A 14952-nucleotide genomic window follows, 5' to 3' on the forward strand; every position below is an offset into this window, starting at 1 on the left:
ATTAAGACTCCTGCTTGAAGTCCAGGGCTTTGCCCTCTGTATGATGATGATGATAGACAGAAGACAAATAGATGATAGATACATAGATATAGATAGATAGATAGATAGATAGATGATAGGAAACCTCTCTATAAAACTACTCATGAAAATTTATTTCATGCCATCACTTCCTTTCAGTAAATATCCTTAAAACAAGCAGAGGCATGCATGATAAGCCTATTGGCCTCTGAACTTCACCCCAAATTTTTATCTCTCTGTTTATAAACAACTCTGACCTCTAGATCTTTGGCATCCTTACTAATGAATAGAGCCTTGAGAATTTGGAGAGCAGAATCCATCTTTCAGGACATTAGTTCTTAGGCTCCTTTCTGTCTACCATGACAAGAGGATAACACTGACACGCACAAACTGTTGGTTTTCTGCTGGCTGCTGCATGGACAAGGTAGTCTGTGGGTAATAATTACTTCCTGACCTGGTAAGCCATGGAAGACACCCCAGTGTTCCTTGACACTAGGGCTGAAAACTTTCTTGGGTCCCACTGCCTCTTTCCTGCCAAATACATCAAGCAAGTCATTGTGGGGAGAAAAGAAGATATAAAAAGGTGGTCAGTAGTTCTCAAATTCCAATCCCTAAAAGATAAAACAGTGATTTAATGTCAGCCTTTGAGGCAAAATGGTGAGTCATGAGGACAAGTGTTATATGTTAAATGCACACATTACAGTTTCAGCAATGTAAACGCAAAGGTGTGTTTGGTGCAGAAACAGTAACACCACATGGAGACAGGCAACAGTCTCTGTCTCATTCTGAGATCTGGGGTATGACATATTTGGGAGTAGTGGTGAGCAGCATGTATTTAAGCTAATGGTATAGACTGAAGCCTCAGAGATTTTCTCCCATAATCTGACAGATGATGTTGCCTCTTCCTCCTTTATTTTCTGTCCAGAGCCACCAGCAGGTGAAGCTGCTGGGCAGAAACCATTTCATTCATGCATGCAACCAATGTTTAATGAGCACCCACCATGTAGTGGACCCCATGGTAGGGCTTAAGGAATCAGAGATAAAAGACGGAAGCCCTTCTCCCAAAGGATCTCACAGTTTACTGGGACATTCAATTAGGTTAGTTAATTATTGGCAAGCTAATTCAGTAAATATGGTGTAAAAAGAAGGCACTAACCCAGTGTGGGAGAGCCAGGAAGGCTCGGGGAGGCCAAGCAATTGTTATCCCAGGAAAGCTGGGCAAGGACATTAGTATTGGTGAGTACTTGCCATGGGCCAGGCAGGCCCTGTGCCAAGTACTTGAAAAGTGTGATCTCATTTTTTCCTCAGACAACTCTGTGAGGCAAGTACTCTGTCTTAGGCAGGTCAGCCTGCTATAATAAAGCAGCGTAGACTGGGTGGCTTATAAACAACAGAATTTACTTCTTATAGTTATGTAAGGATGAAAATATGAGATGACAGTGCCAGCATGACTGAGTTCTGGTGAAATCCCTCTTCTGTGTTGCAGAATTCTTGTTGGATTTTCACATAGCAGAAAGAGAGTGAGAGAGCCCTCTGGGGTTGTTTTTAAAAGGACACTAATCCCATTCATGAGGGCTACACCCTCATGAGCTAATCACCTCTCAAAGGCTCTGCCTCATAATATCATCACATTGGGGATTAGGATTTCAATCTATGAATTTGAGGGAGACACAACCATTCAGTCCACTCTCCACTCCAACCATCTGCATACTGAGAAACTGAGGCTCAGATGGTTACCTGCATGCCCAAGGTCATGCAAATGGTGAACAGCAAAGCCAGGACTGAAACTCCAGTCTGAGACCAAAGTTCACATTCTTCACACAGGGGTTTTTCCAAGTTCTGTAGTGTGAGGAAATTAAAAGGGCAAAGATGAAGTATGCATATTAGCAGATTCATGGGAAGAACAAAGTGGTGAATGAGGACTGTGGGAGGGTAGAAGCTGCCATGTTCTGTGGCAACCATTGCACATCTCACAGGTGACATGGGTGAAGAGGAATCTCCTGGCAGGACCACAGCAGCAGAGCCTGGGATATCAGCACAAGAGTGTTTTGGAAGCAGGTTTTTGCCCTGCTATGTGGGTTAAATCCATGAATGTAACCTGTTGCTCCTGGCCTTCCCCCTGACCCCAACACACACACACACACACACACACACACACACACACACACACTCACACACACCCTGTCCTCAAATACAGATGAAACACAGAGGCTAATTATAGTTTCAGAAAAACATAAATGTTGTTTTTCTTTACTCTAGTCATGCCTGGAATACCCCTCATTCTATGGTCTCCTTCCATCTCTCCTCCCCACCACACCTAATAAAATAAAATACAATAATAGCAGACACAGACCTACTAGAGAATGGACTTGAAGATATGGGGAGGAGGAAGGGTAAGCTGGGACAAAGTGAGAGAGTGGCATGGACATATATACACTACCAGACGTAAAATAGATAGCAAATGGGAAGCAGCCGCATAGCACAGGGAGATCAGCTTGGTGCTTTGTGACCACCTAGAGGGGTGGGATAGGGAAGTTGGAGGGAGGGAGGTGCAAGAGGGAAGAGATATGGGGACATATGTATATGTATAACTGATTCACTTTGTCATAAAGCAGAAGTTAACACACCATTGTAAAGCAATTATACTTCAATAAAGATGTTTTTAAAAAATACAATAATAGCAGCATGCTAGAGTACCCAATATGCTCCAAGTGCAAGCTTGGTTAAACAAATCACATTGACCTTTAATAAACATGTGCCAAATGCTTCCTTTTCTCATTCAATATGTTAATCTTCAGGCCAAGCCACCATCAGAGGAAAGATCATTAAGTGCAAATTTGATCACGCTACTCCTCAGCTTAAAACATTTCCGTGGCTCCACATTGCCTACAGGATGAAGCCCTAATTCCCAACAGCACAGAGAAGGACCTTCTGGGTGTGGCCTGTACTGACCACCCCCCCAGCCTTATTCCTCACAATACCCCTTCCCCTGCATCTTACCCATGCACTAGCTGTCCTGAGTATGTGCTGCTCTGTGTCTTTAGCTTTCTTTACTGTGACCATCTACAGTGCCCTTGACAGCCACCCTTACCAGCCACACACTGATTACCTCCTGTTGTTCAAGATACAGTTCAGGTCAGCTCCTCAATTAATCCTCTGCAGTCCCACCCACCCCCAGGCATAACTGACAGCCTCTCAATGTACCCAGTGCAGATATATATCACTATCTCTGTGGTTTCTTGCTGTATTCACTTACATTACATCCTGCTTGCCTATACCTAGCTTAGTGCCTGACACATACTAGGGGCTTAAGAAATAGTTAGAGCCAAATGGTGGCTACTCAACATAAGCTTGTTGTGTTGACACCTGATCTAACTTCCAAGGACCATCACATCAGTGTGTACTCTGGGCACCACAGTTCTGTCATGGAACCATCTGACTGCACAAGTCAGAGTACAGATCCAGCCCAGCTATATTCCAATCACTATGTCTCTCTTGGGTTTGTCTTGATTCCCTGATGTTTTGATAGAAAGGTAGAAACATTTAAATGGAAAGAGAAAGAAAGCCCGTTCTCCTAGTGTTGGTGTTCTAATCCAGCTTGACCAATCTCTCTCATGGGCATTTTGTGGACAGAGCCCTGGAGAAGTTCAGTTACCCTATAAGGATAGGCAGAGGCCAGGAGAGGCAGTTTAGGATGAAGCAGGCTAACTGGTTTTATTTGCATTGTTCCAAACCACTGGATCAGTTGACTTGTCCTTAACTCAGCTGGCAAGCAAAGGAGCTCTGAAATCCAAATTTCCTTGGCAAAGATGGTTCTTTCTTATCAGAGAAACTTGAGTGAGAAATTTCTGGGGGAAGAGATGGGGAAGGTAAGGGATTTTTGCCCAGGAAAATGGATTAGCAGCATTAACGCTCAGGATAAGTATGTACAGCCTGGGCCAAGATGCATTTATCATCACCACCCTGATATTAAGGTCAACATATTATATATTTTTTTGCAATTTGTTATCTGTCTCTTCAGCTAGAATGAGGGCAGGCATCTATCCTTGTTCACTGCTCTACCCCAGAGACTAACCCAGTATCCAGCAGTAAGAGGTACCTAGTGAACATTTTTTGAATGAATGAATGACTTTGGCCTGGAAGTCAGGTGAGCTGGATTCCACTTTCCACTCTGCAGTTACCATCTAGCACTCTGACCTTGGGCAGGTCACTCTGCCTCTCTGATCTTCAGTTTCTTGTCAATGAAGATGTTATTATATGCCTGACCAATCTTATTAGGACAGTATGAGGTTCCAGCTGTATGTGAAAGTCCTTTTTTACCATTATACATACACAATACTGAATTTGAGAGATTATATCAACCACCAAAGAGTCAGTTCTTTCCCACTGGGAGTTGAACACATGGATGAGAAAATGTATGTGAACCTAGGAGGACTGGAGGAGCAGGTCTTATCCCTCTGCCAGCCAGGCTTTGGGTCTCTGCCATGTGTTCTTCAGGCTCCCTGGGCCGACCACAGTTGTGGACACTCATGGCAAACCAGTGGGTGCAAGACTCCTGAAGACATAGATTAGAGATCACTGGGGTACAGAGAGCAATGGAAGCCATGAATGTAGATGGGCTATGATGAGAATATAGACTGAGGGAAGAAAGAGCCTTGGACTGATCCTCAGGAAATGCCAACACTGAGTAAAGCAGGTAGAAAATAAGAATCCAGCAACAGAATCCTGGAAGGAATGGCCAGAAAAATAGGAGTCCCAAGTATGGTGTTTTAGAAGCCAAGAGAAGAGAGAAAGAGTCTGCAGAAAGAAGGGAGGAAGGATCATGAGAAGAGGAGGAGAGAAGTTCATTGAAATTTATTGACATTTGAAAACTCCAGTACATTATAATTTTATAAAAATACAACCAATGCATTGAATTTAAAAATCAGAATGAAATATACCAACATGTTAATGGCAATTGTTTTATGTGATCAGAGTTATTATTTTCCTCTTTCTTTTTTCCATATAGTCTTATATGTATTTATGTTACTTTTATAATTGAAAAAGTATATTTAATAATAAAAGATATATGAGTGTGAATACCTTGAATAGGTATAAGACAAAGGGTTATTTGTATGGGCCTTATGGAGAGGAAAGCCACAAAAATGAAATCAGTTGTTGAATTTAACAGTTAAATCTCATGGTAGGATTTGGTCTGACTTACTTTTCTAAAAATATTTTCTTAATGTTCTCTTAATTAAGCAATGCTAATAAATAAGGATGGTGACCAGGCAATGTTTTAACGGGTCCTAAAAGCCTTTAACTGTGTATTTCGTTATGACTATAATGTTATGGGCCCAGGTATCAGGGACCATAACCAAGGACTTGGCTTTTCCTATTCTCCTTGTGGTAGACCACATTACTGTTCACCAATATTCATTGTCTCATCCTATGGGAGGAATGTGCTTCCTTAAATCTCTAACATCAGCCTTGGCCATATGATTTCTTTGGCTAACAAAATGTGAGCAGAAGTGACATGTGCCAACATGTGCCAGTGTTTTAAGAGCCAACATATGTTCCACCATGCTTACTTTTCCTCCTATCATTGTGAATCACAGGGGTCTAGACAGCAGCTGCTCTGATAGTCTGGGTCCCAGAGTATGGACAACAATGACATGCAGGAAGCTCTCAGCCAACCTAGAATGGACTTGTATCCGAGCAATAAATAGAATTTTTTTTGTTTAAAGTGATTGTGATTTGGGGAACTGTTTGTTACTGTAGCCCATCCTGAGAGTTATAGTCTTCTGGAATCTGAAAAGAAAAAATTATCAGCAACACCAGCACTTTCTCAAGAAATCTAATTCTTAAGTCTTTTTTATTTCTCTAGATGATGCATATTTACTACAGGGACTTAATATAGAGGAACTATATCCAGAGACCTCTAGTTTCATTACTTATGATGGGTCAATGACTATCCCACCCTGCTATGAGACGGCAAGCTGGATAATAATGAACAAACCTGTCTATATAACCAGGATGCAGGTGAGCTTCTCTGTGGTCTTTTAGCTAATGGGGAAGATGATGTGAAGACTGGCTGGGTTTGTGGAGTGCCTATTGTATTAGTTTGCTAGGACTGCTTTAACAAAGTACCACAAATTTGGTGACTTAAACAACAGAAACATATTGCCTCACATTTCTGGAGGTTCTAAGTCCAAGATCAAGGTGTCTGCAGAGGTGTTTCCTTCTGAGGAAGTGAGGAATATGTTCCATGCCTCTTCCCTGGTTTCTGGTGGTTTTCTGGCAAAACTTTGGTGTTCCTTGGCTTGTAGGAGCATCACCTCAGTCTGCCTTCATCTTTATATGGCATTCTCTTAATGTCTGTGTCTCTTTGTCCAACCCCCACCCCCACCCCACAATAAGGACATCAGTCAAATGGGGTTATGACCTACCCCAATCAGTCATATTAGATTAGGGTCCAACCCAATAAGCTCATCTTACCTAATTATATCTGCAATTTCCCTATTTCCTAATTAGGTCACATTCTGAGGTACTGAGGGTTAGGACTTTAACTTTTTAATCTGGGGGTACACAATTCAGCTCATCAAATTTATGTTTAAAGAATCAGCATCTGGGGCTTCCCTGGTGGTGCAGTGGTTAAAAATCAGTGGTTGAAAATCTGCCTGCCAATGCAGGGGACATGGGTTCGAGCCCTGGTCTGGGAAGATCCCACATGCCGCGGAGCAACGAGGCCCGTGAGCCACAACTACTGAGCCTGCACGTCTAGAGCCTGTGCTCCATAAAAGAGAGGCCATGATAGTGAGAGGCCTTTGCACCGCGATGAAGAGTGGTCCCCACTTGCCGCAACTAGAGAAAGCCCTCGCACAGAAACGAAGACCCAACACAGTCAAAAATAAATAAATAAACATTTAAAAATAAATAAATAAAAAGAATCAGCATCTGGAAAGGCTTAGCACAAACTAACTATAGATGCACCCTACCTGTTTGAGTGAGAAAAGACAGCAGGGTTAGTTCCCAAAGTGTGCTCTACAACTCCAGTGTTCAAAAGGCAGAGCAAAATGGGTGGTTTGGTCAAATATGTTTGAAAAAGCTTTATCAGGGAACCCTCTTGCATGGTTAGTGGGGATGTAAATTGATACAGTCACTATGGAGAACACTATGGAGCTTCCTTAAAAAACTAAAAATAGAACTACCATATGACCCAGTAATCCCACGACTGTGCATATACCCTGAGAAAGCCATAATTCAAAAAGAGTCATGTACCACAATATTCACTGCAGCACTATTTACAATAGCCAGGATATGGAAGCAACCTAAGTGTCCATCAACAGATGAATGGATAAAGAAGATGTGGCACATATATACAATGGAATATTACTCAGCCATAAAAAGAAATGAAATTGAGTTATTTGTAATGAGGTGGATGGACCTAGAGACTGTCATACAGAGTGAAGTAAGTCAGAAAGAGAAAAAAAATACTATATGCTAACACATATATATGGAATCTAAATGTTAAAAAAATGGTTCTGATGAACCTAGGGGCAGGACAGGAATAAAGACTCAGATATAGAGAATGGACTTGAGGACACGGGGAGGGGGAAGGTTAAGCTGGGACGAAGCATTGACATATAGACACTACCAAATGTAAAATAGATAGCTAGTGGGAAGCAGCCATATAGCACAGGGAGATCAGCTTTGTGCTTTGAGACCACCTAGAGGAGTGGGATAGGGAGGGTAGGAGGGAGACGCAAGAGGGAGGAGATATGGGGATATATGTATATGTATAGCTGATTCACTATACAGTAGAAACTAACATAACATTGTAAAGCAATTATACTCCAATAAAGAGGTTAAAAATTTTTTTTTAAAAAGTAGAAATAAAAGAGAAAAAAGAAATAAAAAGAGCTAAATCGATTTCATTGCTGGAAGGTTTCTCAGGGTCTTTAGAATGATATACACGTCAGTCTCCAAGAAGAGGCAATATGATATGTAACATTTCATAAACATATTTGAATGTGGGATTTTTTAGAGCATCTCACAGTATTCCTAGTTGGGCTGGCTAGTATTTCTCAGAACTGAATGGGAACTAGGAGATCTGGCCTCTGAGGCCAACTTTACTAATGGCTCCTTATGAGCTCCTAAGCCTGTTGCCCCACTTCTTTGAAGTGAATTCTCTTCTTTGTAATGAAGGGGGTAAATTACATGAGTCTATTCTATGATTGCAAGAGTCTATAAAAACTCAGAGGAAAGATAAGCAAAGGAAGCAAATCCAATCTCCTTTACAGGATATGTATTTACAACCCAACAGCAATTTGAACAATTTGAAGTATCTGATGCTATCTGTATTTACTGGGACTCTTAGTGACTAGCAACCCCCTCCATCTAACTTCAGCTTAGAAAAAGGATTTATCCATGAGATACTGGGTCAACTTATGGAATTTAAGATCAGAAATTGATGTCAGGAAGTCACTGGAATCAGAAGCCCAGAAGCCCTTTCTCTCTGTTCTCTCCTGCTCCCTCCTGCACCGTAGCTTCGTTCTCCTCTACTGCTAGAGAGTATTCTTTAGCTTCACAGTCCTGGGTGGAACATGGCTGCAAACATTTTAGTCCAGCTCCAGATCCTGATATTCACAGAAAAGGAACTGAATTAATCCAGCTTAATTTAGCTCTGACTCCTGGACCAATCACTGTAGTTTGAATAATATCTATGTGGGAGAACAATTCCCTGAATTACTGGACCCCAAGGTGTGATAGAAAGAAGAGACCCTGGAGAACACCCAGCTGGGTTTCCTCCTTTGACAGACAGTGTGTCATAGGACAGAAGAGAATCACTGACTTGTTCAGAGGCACACAGGAGCCAGGGAGCTTGAAGCAAGGCTCCCTCCAAGCATGGAGGCATCAGTGGGTTGTACCCACTGAACCCATGAATCAGGGTCTGTGGAGGCCTCAGGTGTCCTTTCCCACACAGCTGGCACTGCCTGGGTTGGCCACAGTCTACATGGTCTTACTTCTTTCCTGGTATGGGTGGATCTCACAGTTGTTTCTCTCTCCTCAGATGCATTCCTTACGCCTGCTCAGCCAGAATCAACCGTCTCAGATCTTTCTGAGCATGAGTGACAACTTCAGGCCCGTCCAGCCACTCAACAACCGTTGCATCCGCACCAACATCAACTTCAGTTTACAGGGGAAGGACTGTCCAAACAACCGGGCCCAGAAGCTTCAGTATAGAGGTGGGTTCAGTGGCTCAGTGGGCAGTGGAGACAGGCCAAGTCCAGTCTTCCTGCTCACACCTACTCTGAAAGGCCAGGCACTATCTCCCATTGGAGGAGTCATGATTATAAGTGATATTTACATGGTGCTTTTCTATTGAAAAAGTCTGTATTTCCTAAACAGAGACAGAGATCAAATCTTTAAATCTTGTCTGGCTCAGGCAAGACAGCATTTTCATTGCCTTTTTACAGAAGAGCCCAGAGAGGCTGATGTTCCCAAAGTTACGTGTTAAAACAGGACAGCTAGAAGCATTAGCGCTTTTAGTTATATACACAATAGATCCCCTTTTCCCCTAGAAGGTGAGCAAATAATTCTGGATGCCAGGCCATTGGGACCCAATGAGGTGTGTGTATGAATGTATCTTTTTCTAGTGCTATGTCCCTAGAAGTGACTATAATTCCTACTAGAGGGGACATTCAAGATGCCTCTCGCCTCCCATAACCCTCTGGTCCACACCCAGCCCTCTCTCTTCCCTTCTACACACTAAGTACCTATTGATCATTGTCATAAACTCTCAACATGGAAAGGAAGGTGGAGGAAGGACAGTGTCGTGGAGATGCCCCCAACCAGGAGTTAGGACACCCAAGTTGCTGCCATGGTTCTGACACTAACAAGCCATACAAACCCAGCCAAATCATTTAACCCCAGGGCTCTGGGTGTGTCTGAGAGAGAAAATTAAAGACAGAAATGTGGAGGAAGTTGGAGAGATAAAGTGGAAGGTAGAGGTGGTAGCTGCTTCTAAAGTTGCCTGGTAACATCCATAGTCCCCATATTTAGGCAGCACATTATTGTTTCAAAAGGGCTTCCCTATCCAGGCTCTCATATGCTCCTCACGACAATCATGAAGTAGATGGAATAGGGACACACCCAGAGTGCCAACTTTTTCTGCAAATGGCCAGATGGTAAATACAGGCTTTGTGAGTCATAGGGTCTCTGCCACACTCTGATGTTTTAGGGTGAAAGCAGCCATAGACAATATGTAAATAAATGGTTGTAGCTGTGTTCCAATAAAACTTTATTTACAAAAGCAGTTCACAGCTGGATTTAGCCTGCAGGCTGTCATTTGCCCACCCCTGGTCTAAAGCAGCACCATCCACTATGGCTTTCTGAAAGGATGGAAATGTTCTGTGTCTGCATTGTCCAATAGGGTAGCTACTAGTCACATGTGGCTATTGAATGTCTGAAGTGTGGCTAGTGTGACAACGCAACTACGTTTTCTATTTTATTTATTAATTTAGATTTATATTAGCCACATGTAGCTAGTGACAACCCTATTGGATAGCTCAGGCCTAGAGGTTCATAAGAAAGTGGAGAGGGTAGTTGGGATACATACAAGTAAGCAGACATTTAGAAAACTGTCCCTTCCCCTTTGGAGTAAGCCCCCCAAACTGTGTGTAAATTAATCCAATTATGCCTTGTTTTGTGTTGTTTGTGTGTTTTGTTTTGTTTTTTTCTCTCTCTCTTTCCAGTAAATGAATGGCTCCTCAAATAGGAAAGTAAGCCAAGAAGAATCCCACCTCAGTGAAATGCTACAACTGTGAATTGACGTAACCTAAACTGTCCCCTTCTTTCTTCTCTTTCTTTCCTCCCTCAAGCCTCATTCACTCTTTGGATCGGCCCTTTCTTCATGAAAATTGTCTGCAAAACCTTGGCAGAGGAATATATCTCTTACACACACTCACAAATACACACACAAGCACTCACACACACATACACACACATGCAAATATATCTACTCACATACACACTCATACAGCCCCCAAGATGGGAAGTTAAATTTTAGAAACAAAAGGCTCATTCATAAGAGGTCTTAGAAGAAAATAACCAATTAACCTGATTACAATTTTGATACTGTTTTCCGAAACAAATAAATCTACCGAATGAGAATTTTCAGCCTTGTATATTACAAAATTCTTCCAAAAGAGAGAGAGGAGAAAACACAGCTCTGACAGCATCAAGTGGACTTTTGTTCTTTGCATCAAGTAATCTCAAATAGTGTCCTAGGATCCTTTATGGGTGCTGGTGACAGGTGAGCCAAGACAAAGTTGGCCAAGGACACATTTCTAGATTGCGATTCTTCTGTTTACTCAACAATTTAAAAAGAAAAAAGGACAGACATTGAATAGATGCACATTGTATATATATATATCACCACAGACTATTAAAAAATGGAATTATTACCCCTCTTTGTCATATATGTGTAGTAGGATTTGCCAAGATCATATTGATCCATTTGCTGTTTCTTATTTTCCAAAGGTCATACATTGTGTTTGGTTATTGTTAACAGCTCAATAAATGTGTTTAACAAGTTAATTTCATTTTTCTGGCTATAGTCTATTCTCCTTCCTTACAGGCTAAGACCTGGCTCCATACAACTGCATTCTTTGGTTTCATTTGTTCCTTCATCTACATGTTTTGCTCATTTGCAGCCAGTTTTTACTGAGTTTGTGGCAATGGGAATGCATTTGCTAAGCAAGTATAACTTTAACTCCACTCCATGGCTCGATCATTCATATGAGGTGAGGTTCAGCCTGAGATAGTAGGTGACAGATTTCTTGCACTTCAAAACTGCCACCGCCCACCCCACCCCACCCCCATGATGCTCCCTTGAAGGAATGCACTTTGTCTTGTAAATTCTTGGGAAAGGGGTGTATTTTCTCTCCAGGTGCAGCTGGATCTCACAAAGTACAAATGAATGCCTTTCTTTTCTTGTTTATAATGGTCACTCACTGTGTTTGGTTACTGTCAAGAAATCAATAAATGTGTGTAACAAGTTATCCAGTACTGTGTCTGAGTTTATTGAGGAGGAGGGCACTGCCTGCTGAAGCCTCTGAGTCCTGCTGTGTCCACAAGCAATTGCATTATGGCCAGCAGGGCAGCCAGAGCCTCCAGAACAGCCTGTCTGGTCATTCCCAGAGCCAGGTAATTAATACCCTGTTGAGAAAACATATAGGCTTAGCTGCTGGAAGGGAAGACTTGGCTGTTCATTCAGTGGCCAAATTAAAAGTAACTTTCATCTTTCCTTTCTGTTACAGCTCCAGAAAGAAGGGAAAGCACAGGCATGTAGGATCTGTGCAAACGGGAACATCCACAAATATGTCAAAAACTTAAGCAAGTGGCTAGGTTTATTGATGACGAAAAAAAAAATCAAACAGCCAAATATTTCATATTTGAAACAATACACTTAATTTGATTTTTTCCACTTTTTGCACCAAAATTAGTTAGATGATGGCCTTAACCATGATGACATATGACCCTGTTTCTGAGCAATCATATTTTTCCAGAAAACCAGATCTGTCTGCAAAGATTTAGGGTGGGCAGGTGGCAGTCTTTCTTTGTATGGCTTGCTGCTTCCTCTCTAGGTCAGAATCTTCTTTAGCCTGCAAGGGCAGGCAGTGATGTAGTGTGTCAACTAGGCCTGGCTTCAAATTGTCACCATACCACTTACCTGCTTGCTGTGTGATCTTAGGCAAGTTGCTTTACTTCTCTGATCTGTAAATCGGGGATGCTAATAACTACTTCCATGAACTATGAGACTTAAATGCTATGTAGCTACTTAAAGCAGCTAGCACAATACCTGCAATGATGGTTCTATAAAGACTGACTATAGAGCACGTGCATTGCCTAAGTATTAGAGGTTTTCCTAGACCAGACCATACCTTCCCCTCCAGGGAGGGGTTAGCATCAGTCACAAAATGGGCATCAAATTAATACCAAATGGAGGAGACAGGAGGAACCCCTGAGTGACTAGGTAGGACGTGGGGGGAGTGAGGGGGAAGGAGAAGTGGAGGCCAGATAGGACCGGTGTCCCTGAGGGGTGGCTGAGAGTGGGGAAATGTTCCCACATCTGGAGGGACCCTCGGGTGCTTGGAAGATCAGGGAAGCACACCTAATGTTTCCCCCACCCACTCAGGCTCCGGGAAGCCTGCTGGGCTCCTGGGCCTGGTCCTCCATTCTCTGGGACTCCCTCCAACCTCATGGGTCCTAGGGGCGTGGGAGGGAGGGAGGATAGGGGAGGACAAGAAGAGGCAGACAGAGGGGGAGGGGACCCTCTAGGACCGGAGAATCAGGGGAGGCACAGCTGGTGTTTCCCCCACCCACTTGGCCTCCGGAAGCCTGCGGGGCTCCTGTCCTCCAAGGCCCCGCTCCACGCCATGTTGGTCCTAAGGGTGTAGGAGGGAGGCAGCGTCAGTAGAGGAGAGGTGGATGTGGGGGGCGGGGGGTCCCTCCGGGATCGGAGGATCAGGGGAGGCATGGAGGGAATTTCCCCCACCCACTCAGGCCCAGTGAGCCTGCTGCAGTCCTGGACCCGGTCCTCTGACCTCCAAGCGCAGAGGCACTCCTGGGACACTCCTGCTGCACTGAGCCTAAGCCCAACACCCACTCCCCACCCAGGGCTTTTCTGGCCCTGTGGGGCCTAAGCATAGTTCCCTCCCACCGCCTAAACCCAGCCCCTCAAGCCAAGGCTTTATCCAGCTTTTTTTCCTGAATTTTATTTTATTTATTTTTTTATACAGCAGGTTCTTATTAGTCATCCATTTTATACACATCAGTGTACACATTACAATCCCAATCTCCCAATTCATCACACCACCACCCCAACCCCTACTGCTTTCCCCCCTTGGTGTCCATACGTTTGTTCTCTACATCTATGTCTCAATTTCTGCCCTGCAAACCAGTTCATCTGACCATTTTTCTAGGTTCCATATATATGCGTTAATATACGATATTTATTTTTCTCTTTCTGACTTACTTCACTCTGTATGACAGTCTCTAGACCCATCCACGTCTCTACAAATGACCCAATTTCGTTCCTTTTTATGGCTGAGTAATATTCCATTGTATATACGTACCACATCTTCTGTATCCATTCACCTGTCAATGGGCATTTAGGTTGCCTCCATGACCTGGCTATTGTAATTAGTGCTGCAATGAACATTGGGGTGCATGTGTCTTTTTGAATTATGGTTTTCTCTGGGTATATGCCCAGTAGTGGGATTGCTGGGTCATATGGTAATTCTATTTTTACTTTTCTAAGGAACCTCTGTACTGTTCTCCATAGTGGCTGTATCAATTTACATTCCCACCAACAGTGCAAGAGGGTTCCCTTTTCTCCACACCCTCTCCAACATTTGTTGTTTGTACATTTTCTGATGATGCCCATTCTAACTGGTGTGAGGTGATACCTCGTTGTAGTTTTGATTTGCATTTCTCTAATGATTAGTGATGTTGAGCAGCTTTTCACGTGCTTCTTGGCCATCTGTATGTCCTTTTTGGAGAAATGTCTATTTAGGTCTTCTGCCCATTTTTAGATTGGGTTGTTTGTTTTTTTAATATTGAGCTGCATGAGCTGTTAATACATTTTGGAGATAAATCCTTTGTTCATTGATTCATTTGCAAATATTTTCTCCCATTTTGAGGGTTGTCTTTTCATCTTGTTTATGGTTTCCTTTGCTGTGCAAATGCTTTTAACTTTCATTAGGTCCCACTTGTTTATTTTTGTTTTTATTTCCATTACTCTAGGAGGTGGATCAAAAAAGATCTTGCTGTGATTTATGTCATAGAATGTTCTTCCTATGTTTTCCTCTAAGAGTTTTATAATGTCTGGCCTTACACTTAGGTCTTTAAACTATTTTGAGTTTATTTTTGTATACTGTGTTAGGGAGT

At 42.7% G+C, this 14952-nt stretch overlaps 1 protein-coding gene across 2 annotated transcripts in view; it reads left to right on the forward strand.

Annotated features, from left to right (window-relative positions):
- The window catches only part of CA10 (carbonic anhydrase 10), a 622326-nt gene extending 610264 nt beyond the window's left edge, over nucleotides 1–12062 (forward strand). For both annotated transcript variants that reach the window (XM_004271808.2, XM_049701630.1), the window contains 3 exons: nucleotides 5885–6039; nucleotides 9071–9245; nucleotides 10755–12062. In XM_004271808.2, coding sequence (XP_004271856.1) covers nucleotides 5885–6039; nucleotides 9071–9245; nucleotides 10755–10777 — 353 coding nt within the window. In that variant the 3' untranslated portion in view covers nucleotides 10778–12062. The remainder of the gene's footprint in view (nucleotides 1–5884; nucleotides 6040–9070; nucleotides 9246–10754) is intronic.
- Nucleotides 12063–14952: the final 2890 nt, after the last annotated feature.

The sequence above is a fragment of the Orcinus orca genome, chromosome 19, assembly GCF_937001465.1.
Source record: "Orcinus orca chromosome 19, mOrcOrc1.1, whole genome shotgun sequence".
Classification (NCBI taxonomy): domain Eukaryota; kingdom Metazoa; phylum Chordata; class Mammalia; order Artiodactyla; family Delphinidae; genus Orcinus; species Orcinus orca.